The 14,854-nt window shown below is 37.7% G+C and overlaps 1 protein-coding gene across 1 annotated transcript in view; it reads right to left on the bottom strand.

Annotated features, from left to right (window-relative positions):
* galnt1 (UDP-N-acetyl-alpha-D-galactosamine:polypeptide N-acetylgalactosaminyltransferase 1) overlaps positions 1 to 14,854 on the bottom strand; it is a 92,056-nt gene that overhangs the window by 28,795 nt on the left and 48,407 nt on the right. Inside the window, exons 3-4 of the mRNA XM_039679565.2 lie at positions 8,003 to 8,149; positions 4,332 to 4,500 (exon numbers count right to left, since the gene is read on the bottom strand). Of these exons, the coding sequence (XP_039535499.1) occupies positions 4,332 to 4,500; positions 8,003 to 8,141 (308 nt within the window). The 5' untranslated portion in view covers positions 8,142 to 8,149. The remainder of the gene's footprint in view (positions 1 to 4,331; positions 4,501 to 8,002; positions 8,150 to 14,854) is intronic.

Here is a 14,854-nt window from a genome sequence, read left to right as displayed (position 1 = left end):
TATACTGTATATAGATTTATATATAAATTATATTATATATAAATATCAATATTTTATACATAAATAATTTTTTTCTTAAATTTATACATGCATATGTGTGTATTTATATATACAAAATAATTATACACAGTGCACCCACATATATTTTGTAAACACAAATTTTATTTTGAATGTGATTAATCGCGATAATTTGTTTGACAGCCCTATTTACATGTGGACAGCAATATAACTGGATATGAATATTAAAAGCTAAGATCAGTTATTTAAGGAGACTATTAGCCAACTGGGTTTGAAGTCAGATACCCATGTATTGCACATAATGCTTACAAAGAAAAAATATGGACGTTCAGGTTCATTCAAATTTTTGAAAATGTAAATCTGAGGAAGACCATTATCTTTTTTTTTTTTTATACAAGAATTGACCGACAATAAACAATAATATCTAATACGCACTGAGGTATGGTCAGCTGCATCATTATAACACACTGTGTTATAATGATGCAGCTGTGAAAATTGTGAAAAATCTATATTTTTTAACAATAAAATTTTATTTTATTTCAAGTAACAAGCTTTTTATATTTAAGTTTAGTTGTTGTATAAAAAATAGTTTTTTGTTCATAGAAAGATTTGTAATAACTGGTTTTAATTATCTCTACATAAGTTTACATAAAAGTTTTGTTCTTAATTTAATGTTATAAATGCCACAGCTTTCTCAGAAAAAATGTGAAAACTCAAATATGAAACTCTTTATTTCCTGTTCTTCTTCTTTTGGCAGATTTTTGTGTCAATCAAAGTTCTGTTTCCTGTGTTGACTCCCAATATCCCAAAGGAATCATGTCTGGCACTGAGAATGATCTAGTCGACACAGTATTGAGATAGGGGTGTGTACGGGAAGAAACAGCCACAACCAGTGAAAAATACATAAAGATGTTTGCTCACACACACACACTTTTCCCTTTGGCAGATACATTTTCAGTTGCTTTCATCTGCACTTTCCTTTTTTCGTGCCTAGTAATTCCACTTCCTTCCTTCCGTAGAGATTGAGATATCTAACTACTTTGATATCACATCTCTCTCTCTCCAGCGCTAGCTTGTCCTCCTTTGATATGTAATTTAGAGAAACAGAATAATGTATTCCATTTTACTCCATTCAGAGCAGCAAAACAGTAATTTAGTACACATCACACACAGCACTTATGGTGTGTGTGTGTGTGTGTAAGACAAGAGAGAGAGCAGAAGGTCAGGGAAAACAGTGAGGTAACTGGGAAAAGGTTCATCACAGTAAGCATAATAACATGTTTGAAGAGCATTGCTAAGATACTGTCAAATCAGTCCAATCAGAATCTAATCCTCAAACCAGATTAAAAAAAGGATCCTTAAAGCTGAAGTGTATAAAATAAATCATACATAAAATAAATAAAAATTAAATCAGAAGACAAAGCTAATTTTGAATGGTCATCAACGAAGAAAGATGTTTTGTTTGTTTTTTTGTTTTGTTTTGTTTTTTTTAGGTTTAGATATATAGTGTGTACTACCATCTACCATCTCTGAGCAACATTGGCTCAACCAATAGTGTGAGTTTGGGGCGGGGCTATCTGTTTGTCCAACCAATGAAGGGAGTGTTTAGGAAACATGCTTTAAAAAAATATTGTTGCCAATAGGTCTGCTGAGTGAAAATGTATATTACAAAAAACTAACTGTACAACAATTAAACAGAAAAAGTTTTCCATTCACTCTCAGAGGCCAGTTTATTAAAGGGATACTCCACTTTTTTTGGAAAAAGGACTCATTTTACAACTTTTACCTTTTTTGAATCCATTCAGCCGATCTCCGGTTCTGGCGGTACCACTTTTAGCATAGCTTAGCATATATCATTGAAGTGATTGAACATCATTGAACATTTTGGTAATTTTTTTGGGAGAAATGCTAATGGTCTTGTGCACTTCAATTATGTATGCTAAGCTATGATAAAAGTGGTACCGCCAGAACCGTAGATCGGCTGAATGGATTCAAAAAAGGTAAAACTCAACAGTTTAACTCTGGGGGAGTTGTAAAATGAGCCTATTTCCAAAAAAAGTGGAGTATCCCTTTAAGTACATATCTCAAATATTCAGCAGGACCCCAGAACAGCTCGAATCCTTCATGACATGGATTTAACAAGATGCTGGAAACCTTCCTTGACTGAATATTAAGAAAACAGGTTGGTCAGAAATACATCTGTTCAGGGTTTAATGCTGTCTGACAGGTAAAAAAAGAAAAACAAATACTTGGATGCAAACAAATTTGACATATTCCGGAACAGGGTCCGGCACAAATTAAGCACTTGTTATTAGAGGCAGGAATTGGGTTTGGCTTATGAGTAAGGAATGTTGAAGGAAAATGTCCTGCTTGTGTATTTATACTCATTTACACACAAACGAAAGAGAGAGAGAAATTTGGCACAACATAATTACAAAACACATTAAACCGCAATAATCCTGGCATTTTTATCAGACCTACAGATTCCTCCAGTGACCCAGTGATTTATCACCACGCCAGACACTGCCAGGATGCATATGCTAATGATTCAGTTCATTAAACACACTTGACCTAATGCTTGACGTGCAGCTGTATGCGAGTATCTGAGTATTACGTCTGCTTCATAGACGTGCCTCTGCTTTACTTGGCTCAGAGACCCGGGTGACATTATTGTCATGGTGGAAGAGTTTCCATGGTCACGACTTGAAGGAGAGAACATCCAGGGACTTATTAAAATCGTAAATATTTAAGGCAAGGTCTTTTGAAAGTGTGTGTGTCCACTGCAGAAGGACAAACTGCACATTATTTAGTGCAGTGGGAACGGAGAGAGAACAGCTTTGGAGTGATATCCCACAGAACACAATACACACACACACACACACACACACACAAACGCGCTTTTGTTTGCTTTGTCAAGGACGAATTTGACATGTTCTCTACACGTCTTTTCTTTTCTCTGCCTCACGTCAGTGAACTTAATACTGCAAAGCGTAAAAGAAATAGTTGACACACACTCGCGCACTATGCACACACAGTAATCTGACCTCTACAATACACATTAACTGCCAATATTTGATGTGGCAAACTCACAGGTTATTAAGTGTTTAAACACTTAAGGTGAATGATTGCGACACGTCAAACAATTTCACCACACTACATTGCCCACAGTCAAGTCCAGACAACCTAACTAAAATACAGGGGAAAAACATCTACATATTAAATATTCAATCTTATACAAATCTTAAATGTTCTGGAATAAGTTTAGATTCTTTGCAGTGTCCATGTAACATGCATTACTATAATTAATTACCCAACTGTACAAAGGTTTTAAATGTTTTTGAAAGTAGTCTCGCTCACCCAGGCTGCGTTTATTTAAACAAACATCAGTTATAGTGTAAAATATTATATGTGTACCTCCCTGTCTCTATATTATAACTCATGTCGGGCAAAAAAAATATTATACCAATTTAAAATAACATTTTTCTATTGTATTCCTATAACAGCAAAACTTAATTTTCAGCATCATTACTCCAGTCTCCTTGTCACACGATCCTTCCGAAATCATTCTAATATGCTGATTTGATTCTCAAAAAACATTTTTTTTATTATTATAAACATTGAAAAAAGCTGTGCTGGCAGTATCACTTTTGATCAATTGAAGGCATCCTAGCTAAATTAAAGTATCAATTTATATAAAGGGAAAAAACAATGACCCCAAACTTTTGAATGGTACTGTATATCTCGCTTTGTGAAAATTGTGTGTACTTATTACATATGGACAGGCTACATTCTCGTTTCCATTCTCAAATGTAATGCTTTTTGATCAAAAAGTCTATTAAGATTGTTACGAGGAACAAAGTAGTATTTTCTTAGTTATAAGAGTTTGATCACATTCTTGTCAAGTTGAAGGTTGTGGGTCTGACACTGTGTGTGTGTTTAAAGTTAGGTCATGACTGTGACAGTGTAATTGACACACTCTTATCTTTTAATTGAAAATGTTGATTCTATTGGTTTGCTTCAAACACATCCCAGAAAAAAAAGCTCTCTGGTAATTAATCTGAGGGGCAGAAAATAAACACATTTCACGGATCAATGTTTATATTTCACTCCCTGCCACACACATTTCACTCAGCGAAGAGTGCACACACACACACTGTGATACGTCAGTCGATCTTTGTAAAGTCAAACACCAACCCTCACGGCTCAAAACATAACAGTTAAGCCAGTTACAGGCTTAAAATTCATCTAATAAACAAAAACAATCTCACTTTTTAATGGTAGCAATTAGCAAATACACACATGCAGACACTCACCCCTCGAGTCGGACATCCGGTAAAGATCGGTTGAGTGCGATCATCTCGCTGGCCATCAGGTTAAACTGATTTATCTTAAACATTTCCTTCATCTTCTCTTGCTGGTCTTTAGCGATGACCACTGGCTTTCCCATCTCCCCAGGGCCATCATGAGGCCTCTGAACCAAAGCTGAAACACAAACATGCAGATTTAAGATTGTTTCCTTGGCTTTTGATTAAACTTATAGTTCACTTTTAAAAAAACTTTTGCTGATAATTTACTCACCCCCATGTCATCCAAGCTATCCATGTCATTCTTTTTTCAGTCGAAAAGAAATTAAGGTTTTTGATGAAAACATTACAGGATTTTTCTCCATATAATTGACTTCAATGGGAACCAAACAGTTCAAGGTCATTGAAAGGTAATGTCTTTTCGACTGAAGAAAGACTGACATAGATATCTTGGATGACATGGGGTTGAGTAAATTATCAGCAAAAGTTTTTTTAAAGTGAACTACTCCTTTAAGTATGGGTGTTTGTCCAACTATGGACACTTGTGAGAAACGCACATACCATACTGTGGACTTTTAGAAAATAAACTCATCACACTCTCACTAGTTTATTAAATATGTACAATCGTGGATATATACACACATCACCAGAATATTCTGATTTTTTTTAAAGAATATTTTTATATGAAAAAAAAACAGCACCACAGTTGAATTTCCACCACATCTCAAATTATGTATTCTGTGATTGGAACAACAGGCAATAAAAAAAGTCTGACTCCTTTGTCTTTCTAAGGCTAATTTGCACAGCTCATATTTTATGTAACCTAAATACACACAATCAAATTAGACTGTGACACTTTTTTTGCATAAATTGAAACTGCAGCTTGAATGGAAATGGGGGAGTAAAAAAAATTCTGTCCCCAAATCCCAAAGAATATTTACATGAACATTTATTTACATAAAAAAAAACATTCAAATTTTATCTGTCATGCTCTTCACTGAGACTGGTCTCCTTGACAAACAAGTAAACAAACTTATAAAAAAAAAACATACAATCATGGCCTAAAATTAACACTCGCCATGCGCCACATGAAAAGAATGTGTGGCCTCGATGTCCGTGCAAAATTGTTTATTGTGCCGTGTGTGTGAAGTGTGTGTTTTTGTAGATTTCGGGTGGGTAGATAAGCGCTGAGCTTTGATCATTAATAACTCAAAAAGCATGCTTTGGTGAGATTAAGGTCAGATTTGCAACCGTGTAAGAGATTACATCTGCTCTAAGAGGCAAACTGTCTGTTTGTAAGCCCTGTGTCATGTGTGTCTAAGCGTACACTGTGTGTGTGTATGAACGGGTGTCAAGTGGGCAGGATTTAGCTGTTCGCACTGAGCGCATTACAAGGCAACTTTGTCCTGTTTCCCTGCTCAGCAAAATCCAATGGCTTTCATGAGGTATTCTGGGAGTAGAAATCATATATAATCATCGCTATAGAAACACACACAAGCAGCAGAAAATATGCTTTATTAATATGATAAGCAGATTATTTTAGGGTTATTGTTTCATGTGATGATGGCCAAAGTAAAGAAGCTTGAGTGACCACCCTGAACAAACCAAACTGACCTGATACAGGGGTCAGACAAACGAAATCTTTGTAAGAGGACGAGCTTTCCCACTGCATTCACATCCACTTCAATTACATTTTTGTCACATAAAAGTAATCTAAAATGTCCTTAAATCAAATATATACATTTACAATTAAGACTGACATTAACAACAGAAAATATAGGGAAGCATTTTCTCCATATTTCTGGTTGATCTGTCTGTTGGAAATCTGTTATTTTGCTACTGGTCTGGAACCTTGCTCATTTGTATGGTAAGTGGCATTGCATTATTTGCTTTTAGCATTGAATTTCCCCTTCTCCCCTTTACCACATCAGAATGGCTCTGCAACCCACCAGTTGAGAAGCACTGCTCTTGATTTCTTCCACTCTCCATCCTCTTAAATAAGCTGCACAGCTGGAATGTGGTTGTATCCTTCAGATGATGTAGAGCCAATACAGCTCTAAAATGATCATATTTCTACTCTTTTTCTCTCCCACAGAAATACACACAGTTCAATACCTACCCTCTTACTGTGTGTGTGTGTGTTGTGTGTGTGGGAGTTGATGAGTGCTTTCTGAATTAGCTGTATTTGTGTTTTGAGTTATTTAGCTACAGTATACTTTGGGAACACAATGTCTGCAGACGTTAGCTATATCTGACAAAATTTTCTTTTGGGAACATCCAGTGATGTCTTCAAATTGCACAAAAAGATTTAGTAAATAATAGGTTTGGGAACTGAGAAATGGTTCATATTTCTTTTGCAATAACCAGAGAAGAATTATGGTCATATTCAACTTGAAATAAAGAACAAGATCTGGTACTGTTATGATGCAGCTAGTTAAGGTTCATGTGACTTAAATCAGTGTAATTAGTGGGGTAAAGTTTCTATATATATATATATATATATATTAGTGCTGTCAAACGATTAAAACATTTAATCGTGATTAATCGCATTAATGTCATTTGGTTACTCGCGATTAATCGCAATTAATTGCACATTTTTAACTATTCTAAATGTCTCTTCGATTCCTTTTTGTCACATTATTTTTCTCATTTTAATGTTCTTATCTACATGTAAAAGTGGATCGGCTTGCTTTGTGCAAATGTTTTTTATTGAAAACAACATTGGCATATACTGTATTGAAATTCACACTAAAATTCTCACTTGGAGCAAATAATCTCTCACACAATGTCCACTGTCCATAAATAAAAGGGTGAAAGAAATACTGAGAGGATCTGATATTGATGAGGGGGTGGAGAATTCGCATCAGCAGTCTGTGTGTGTGTGTGTCCTTGGCCATCATCAAGCGGTATTTCAGACTGGACGTGCTGCGATGTTGATAGCTCAGTTCACAACGACAAAACACACAGATCACTTTGGTCTTGTCAATGGAACCATTTGGTAACTTTTTAAAAGTAAACTTTCTGTTCAGAATATTATTGGCATCCATTTCGGTGTCTCGCGCTCGTCATCCACTCAAAACGTAACGTGAACCAACTATTTGGCCTGCTCGCAAGCCCAAACGAGTGTGTGCGGAGTGCCTATTGTTTTGTTTACGGTCTAGCTTGATCCGCTTGCATTTTGGTCGACGTAGCAACAAAACGTCCTCGCGCTGCGCAAGCCATTGAAATGAATGGGTTTCAGAGCGCAGCGTGCGCATACCACGTCCTGTTGGAAAAGCATGTGAAAGAAAACTACAAAGTTTGCTAGGCCAAAAAAAAAAATTTGATGCCGTTAAAATGGGTTTGCGTTACCATTTAACTGACAGCCCTAATATATATATATATATATATATATATATATGTAAATGTTTTATATAAGTATACATATTTAAATGATTTATTTGTCTATCCCACAAAAAAATAAAAAATAAATCTGTCAAAACATGTATTGAGGAGACAGCTGACAAAGAATTTACCGTGGTAACCATAAAACTATATTAGCCACAATGCATTAAACATGAGATGACACAAAATAATAGAAAAATTCCAAAATATTCTGTATTTATTTATTACAGAATTCAGTGCAATACTTTGTAATAATACCAAAAAGTGTGTGCGTGCGTGTGTGTGTGTGTACTTACTGTCTCTCCCCGGCAATCCTCTCTCTTTTTTTTCATCACATTTGTTGCATTCGCTGAAGTAGAGAAGGATGAACATGTCTATCATCACCCACACCAGAGAAGTGGCCAGCACCACCTTACAGTACGCAAACTTCCTCATCTTCACACCTGAAACGCACACAAACACGCACAGTATGTTACACACACAGGTGACAAGAAAACACTTGCAGCAACCAGACATGGTTTATAGCATACATAAATCTGTTACAGCTTACAGTATACCAGCCTGTTTTAAACACCACACTCAAGCAACAAACATACTACATCTATACAAGCCTTGATGTTGAGTAATAGCTTACCATAGACAGCTACCTGGAAAAGTTACAAACACAGACACTTTATCATCTTCACACCAAAATAAAGCACTAGAGGTTTTCCAAAGAGACCATAGAGGGGACATATTCTCACATTTTATACTTTTCCCTAAAGTCAGTGGATAAAGTAATGGTTTCTTGCACCAAAAAAGTCTCTCTAAACCCTTGGAGAATAAATCTTCTACAACAGTCTATTTTTGCTAACGTATCTTTAAGACATATGTAAATGACCACCGACCACTGACTGCCGAAGCTCGGAACAACACCACCAATTTACTGAATATTTGAACAGAATTCGATATGTAAATGTGTGTGTGTGGGGAATTTTTTATTTTATTTTTATATAACTCTATATTTATATAAAAAAGAGTAAGAAAAATCCATTGTTCCATTATTTTCTGTGACCTCCGTTAAGGGCAAACAACTCAAGCAATGAAAGGAGAATGCTAATAAGACAATTGACCCAATACACCACTTCTGTAGACGATTCAGAGTAATTATTCCAAAAACTGCTCAAACAGAATCTCAGATTTGACCTTTGCCCTATTGGTGGGTGCAAATTCCATTCTTTAAAATGGTTTCTTTAATCAAGCTATCTGCCTGCATTAATGAACTAGAAATGAATCTTTTATTAGACAACTAGAAATGCAATGAGAAAAGGGGAGAGATGAAGAAAATGAAAGGGAAGGAATTAGATGATGTTCCTATGGGAGGTGAGCAGTGTGTGATATGCTTTGATAAAGGAGAGGTCATTATAACATAATTACATGGCACCACCAATCACACTCTGAGAACTTCAAGGCAAGCTCCAGTGAATCTCTACAAAATCAAAATAGTCCTAAATATTCAAAACCGATTTGTAGAGCACACATTCAGTGAATGTGTGTGTAAAAGTATAGTCTTATATATAACAGGTTAAAAAACACGCAGTACCAGACTCAGGAAACAATTTCTTTATGTGGCATCCTATGACAGTGACACAATCAAAGGACCATAAAGGGATAGTTCACCCCAAAATGAATGTCATCCAAAACCTGTATGGTTACACAAAACAAGATATTTCGAAGAAGGTTCAACTGTATTTGTCCATAAAATGGATAATGTCTTTGTGCTTCAAAACAACATAAAGACAAAAAAAACGACAAAAAAAACAAAGAAAGAAAGACCAGGTTTAGAACAACATTTATTTATTCCAGCCCATTACAGACTATCTTGTGCTGCATGTTTGAGTAGGAGGCTGTCTAGCACACTGCAGTTGACAAAAAACAAACCTGAAAGACTCTCCTCAGTGACTCTCTCTCTGGAGAGCGGGATCAAACTTCTGTCATTGTATCCGTCCAACTGTATCTCTAGAGTCGGTGTGTGTGTGTGTGTGTGTGTGTGTGTGTGTGTGTGTGTGTGTGTGTGTGTGTGTGTGTGTGTGTGTGTGTGTGTGTGTGTGTGTGTGTGTGTGTGTGTGTGTGTGTGTGTGTGTGAGATTACTACTTCTTTGCCTGTGTTTTGATCTGGAGTTACTGTATCTGTTCAGGATATACGTAACAGCGCCCCTACCTTATAACCCTGAAAAATTCGTCATTGGCAGGGAAGCGTTTTCTCATAAACAACTAATTTAATTAGGTTTAATTTATTTAATTTATTTATTAGTTTTAATTTATTAAACACAAAATCTTACAAACTCCAAACATTTGAACTGTTTAAAAAAATTATTATGTATTTTTTGTTAACAAATATACTGTAATACTCTAGGACAGGGTTAGTAATTAAATCAATCTATCTAAATGTCAGTGTGCTAAATTGTGCAGGTGCGACTATTAAGAGATTTAAACAGAGCAGTATGATGTTAAAGTAGTCAAAGCTTTGCCAAAATCCTCTGGCATCTGATGTCTCTGAGGGGGTCTCACCAGCAGTCAAAGAGTTTGTGTGTGTTGAGCTCAAGGTTATGACTGGCACAGCAGTAATGCCACTGTTCTGGTGGCCCTCGTCCATCACAGTGGCAACGCCATAGGCCCCTGCCCACACCAGCTGGGCGAGACATTCATCACCGTGACAACACACACACCTGAGTGAGCACAGACCTGTACGATGAAAACAGACACGCATATCCCTAGTGCAATCGTCCCACAATGGCAAAGTGTGACATCATTAACCTAAACTAAATATAATATTAAAAAAAAAAAAATATTACAATGTGTCATTCTACAGATAAAAATGAATGAAAATACAATACCATCTAAACTCTTTACAAAACAGTTTGAATAAAATCTCCCTCTTCACACTCCTGTTCTCTTACGCACAGTCCATTTGTTACATTCACCAATACTATATGTGCAAAACACACTTTCTTGGATAAATAATATTGTCTTATAAAAGGTGGACAGTCATTTTTTCTCAGGGTGATGTATGTAAAAGAATATTTGCATGACTCACTGATATAGCTTAAGCATCTGGATAGCAATTAGGTCATGTAAGAACAGAAGAGGTAACAACACATGCGGATGCCAGATACAACAAACACTCTTCTTCTAAGTACTTAATCTAGTTACGTAAACACAAGAGTTTATGACAAGCAGTGATCAGTATTTCAAAACAACTTTTGGTGCAATTTAGAGAGGCCAACTTGGATGGGATTGGGAATTAAAGAACCACATGAACGTGCTCGGTTACTAACGTAACCTCGGTTCTCTCTAGAAGAGGGAACGAGTACTGTGTAATATCTTACACGAGGGGGAAACCCTCTTTTCCACGACATATTGAAGCCAAAAATTATCCTTCATTTTGAATTGATATAAAACACGTTGCGGCAGCATGTCGAAATAGGTAAGACGGCTCGCATGCCTATTGGCTGTCCTGCGTAAACTGCCTAACGAGAGAGGCCCTTCGGAGAGGGGCACTTCGCACCCACTAAATCATGTTCCGCCGAGACGGGCGTGGCCTGGGCCTATAAATACAGCTTGATGGGCTGATATAATCTGTTTTTTCATCATCAAAGTGAACCAGAGCATGTTGCAGGCACGGCAAAGATACGCAGTACTCGTTCCCTCTTCTAGAGAGAACATTAGTAACCAAGTACATTCTTATGAGAGGTTCTCTCGTACTGCGTAATATCTAACTCAAGGGGAACAACACAGTGTAAAACACCATGTGTGCTGGGATCCAACACCAAAGTCCCAAGGGCAGGTGCCCAGGGCTCATATAGTGCATAATCACCGGGGACTCACAAAGAGTCTGAGAAGAGAGGCTAGAAGCATCATTCCCAATAAGTTAGGCGTCCTAAGGGAGCTAATCACATCAACAGTGTTCCACACAGTCAGCGGGTTCAAATGCAGAAGGCTTTTCTCAGACGGCGTGGCTTCTTCACTCTGGATCCAGCGATGCGTGAGCTTCGCTGAAGAGATGAATGAAGAGATGCCCAGGCCCGCGCGAAGCGACCCCCATTGGATCTGACATCATCAAGGGCCTCTCTCGATAGGCTACTGGAGTTGCCGTTGCACGCGAGCGGTCTTGCCAATGTCTGCATGCTACCGCAACGCATTTTACACGAATTCAAAATTAAGGATAATTTTTGCCTTCAATATCTCAAGGAAAAGAGGATTTCACCCTAGAGTAAGATATTATGCAGTGTGAGAGAACCTCTTGCAAGAGAACCTGGTGTTTTTCAAAAAATTGCAGGTAAATTAAGATTTTATCTTGGGAGAAAAACAGATTTCTGAATCAGACAGCAATAAAGCATCTCTGGCACCTGTAAAAGCTGAGATGGCATCAAGTGCTACAAAGTATAACATTACTTTCTCAATGCAAGTTCTGCACCTGCAAACCCCTTAGCAAGTATCAGAGTGGGACTGAGATTTTTCTTTTCAGGTTAGAAGTTTCACTTCCTGTGTTACTTCCTGCAAGGGCTTCTTTACATCTTTTCATGTAATGCAATATTCATGCTGTTTCTGATACTGGAACATATGGACAGGCACACCACCTGTGTGTGTCACATGCTTGGAGGGGGTTTGGGGAGGGGTTTCCTGTTCAACACACCACACACAAACTGGAATACGAGTTAGCCTTCGATCATACAAACAAATCCAGCACATAAAACGGATAACATGAGAGTAACAGACAGAAATGAGGGGGGGAAAGGACAGAGGAAGAGAACAAGTGAAAGATAGAGAACAGTCACATTTTAAAGCAGAGAGTGTCTTAACAACTCTGGCTGGCAGGAAAACAGATGGGCGCAGAAACCCGCTCACTTGCTTGCACCCCTGGTCGCATCAGACACACACGCACAGAAATGTGAAACGGGAGGATAATTAACTTTCTTTGGCTGTTGCCGTCTGTTAGAGAAAAGCAAATTAAACCCCTACAGCATCTCCTTATTCCAATTCACAGTCCCTCCATCTTTCTCCCTACGTCTCCACCTCTGTTATCTCCCTTTTGAAATGTTTCTGTGAAGTTCCCTTATTTCAGACACACACTAGCAACAATGGAGAAAAGAGAAAATGTCATCTTAGATTATGATACCTCTGCGAAAGCCACTGTATCTCCTCATGCACCATTTATATTGAATATACATACAGATAGAGAAACAGAGATATAATTGTAATTATCAAAACTATTAAACCTCCATTGCAAATCAGGTTTATTGACAAATTACAGACTTTCCGCTGTTTGCAATGAACAAAACAAAACTAAAGTAATTGAAATGCCTCAATACAACAAATGTTTCAAGTGGTTTCTTAAATTCAATTGAAAATGCAACTTTTAAGGACTTCTGCAGTCTCAAAATTATTCAACCCCTTCATGGCCAGAATTTTTTGTAAGTAGTACAAAAGTACTGGCCCCTAGTTCGGTAATATTCTTAGGTTTGCGTGCTGCAACCGCAACCTTGAACCTCATTGCAAATCTCAGGTGACTGTGGTGGACAAACAAAACAATATAAATAGGGATGCACCGATACCGACACCGATCTCGATACCACATTTTCTAAAGTACTCGTACTCGTTAAAAGTCCCCCGATACCGGGGACCGATACCATGTTCTGAGAAATGGGTTAATCACAGGCGCCGAGTGCCCACCCCCAGGCTCCGGCTGCAGCTCAGAGCGGGGAGATGGGGAGACATGTCAGCCGTGTGGAACAGTGATGCGCGGCCCGCGGGTCAATGTATAAACAACCCGCACACTACCAACGTTTTCAACTACCCGCCCGCTACTCGGACCGCAAAAAAGTACGAAAATATTGTACCTGACCCTCTTCCTGACCGTATTTTTTAAAAGTAGTACATGCTCATCGTAGCGTCATTGGGCCATAAACGTGTAACAACGCAGCATCGCAAGAAGACGTAGCCTACATATAACAAAGGCAGCACTTTGGTCATCATCTTTCATTATTTCGGTAAATGTCTCCCACACTTACTCTTTCTATTTGTGTATTTGCGGAGCTTCCACTCCCCAGTCTTCACCTTTTCTCTTGCCGCCTCCATCTCTCTGCAGACTAGTGATCATAGACATGGCCGGTTCGTGAACGAATCGGTTCTTTTTAATGAACCGGTCGAACCAGTACGCTAAATCGAACTGAATCATTCGCATCAGTTCACGTCTTGCGTCAGTGCTGATCCACAAGTTACTACAGTTACTCACTTTCAGACATGCCTGACAGTCCCTCCGAGTTGAAATAAACCAATATCCCGAATTATATTTTACTCCAGTAACTCTAACAGTTCACTGAACTGAGACATGTTGTTGCCACAGCTGAGAGAAGTGATGAGCACGAGCAGCTGATACTGCGCATCCGCGTAGTAACGAATGATGCGCAGTAAGTAATACATTCGGCCTATATATTTCATAGAAAATTGTATCTAGTACTATATAAATACATTAAATAAATTAAATAAAGGTTTAATTGCCATCTTTTTCCAAACGACCTGACCGACCGCGACCCGAATATCATTAAAAATATTTTTGGATGACCCGTAACTGTGGGTAACCGCGGGTGACCGCGGCGCAGGCACCCGCTCATTTTGGATCAACCCGTGCATCACTGGTGTGGAACAATTTCAAAGTGAATGGCTTTGGATTAGGAGAATAAGTTTACTTGTAGTCGCCAAGTTACTTATAGTCAGTTGAATGTCTGTTGGGGGACCAAATAAATAAAGTGTTATCAGATATTAAGCTGATCGTACTAATACTCTAGTCTACTAATACTCTAATGACAGTTAGTTGACATGTAATTGAAAAGTTACTTATAGTTAGTAAAGTGGTATATCGAAATAAAGTGTTACCCAAGTAATTTAATCAAGAACCTAAAACCTGTATATAAAAATATTTAAATCATTTTTTTATTTTTTATTAAGTACTCGGTATCGGTATCGGCGAGTACTGAAATGCAAGTACTCGTACTCGTACTTGTTTTCCAAAAAAGTGGTATCGGTGCATCCCTAAATATAAAGAACGACAGATAGAACAAACAAGACCATATAAAGAACGACAGATAGAACAACAAACAAAAAAATAT

The sequence above is a fragment of the Pimephales promelas genome, chromosome 12 (assembly GCF_988280905.1).
Source record: "Pimephales promelas chromosome 12, fPimPro1.hap1.1, whole genome shotgun sequence".
Lineage (NCBI taxonomy): Eukaryota > Metazoa > Chordata > Actinopteri > Cypriniformes > Leuciscidae > Pimephales > Pimephales promelas.
The sequence above is the reverse complement of the archived record's forward strand: the minus strand, read 5'-3'. Positions and strand labels throughout refer to the sequence as shown.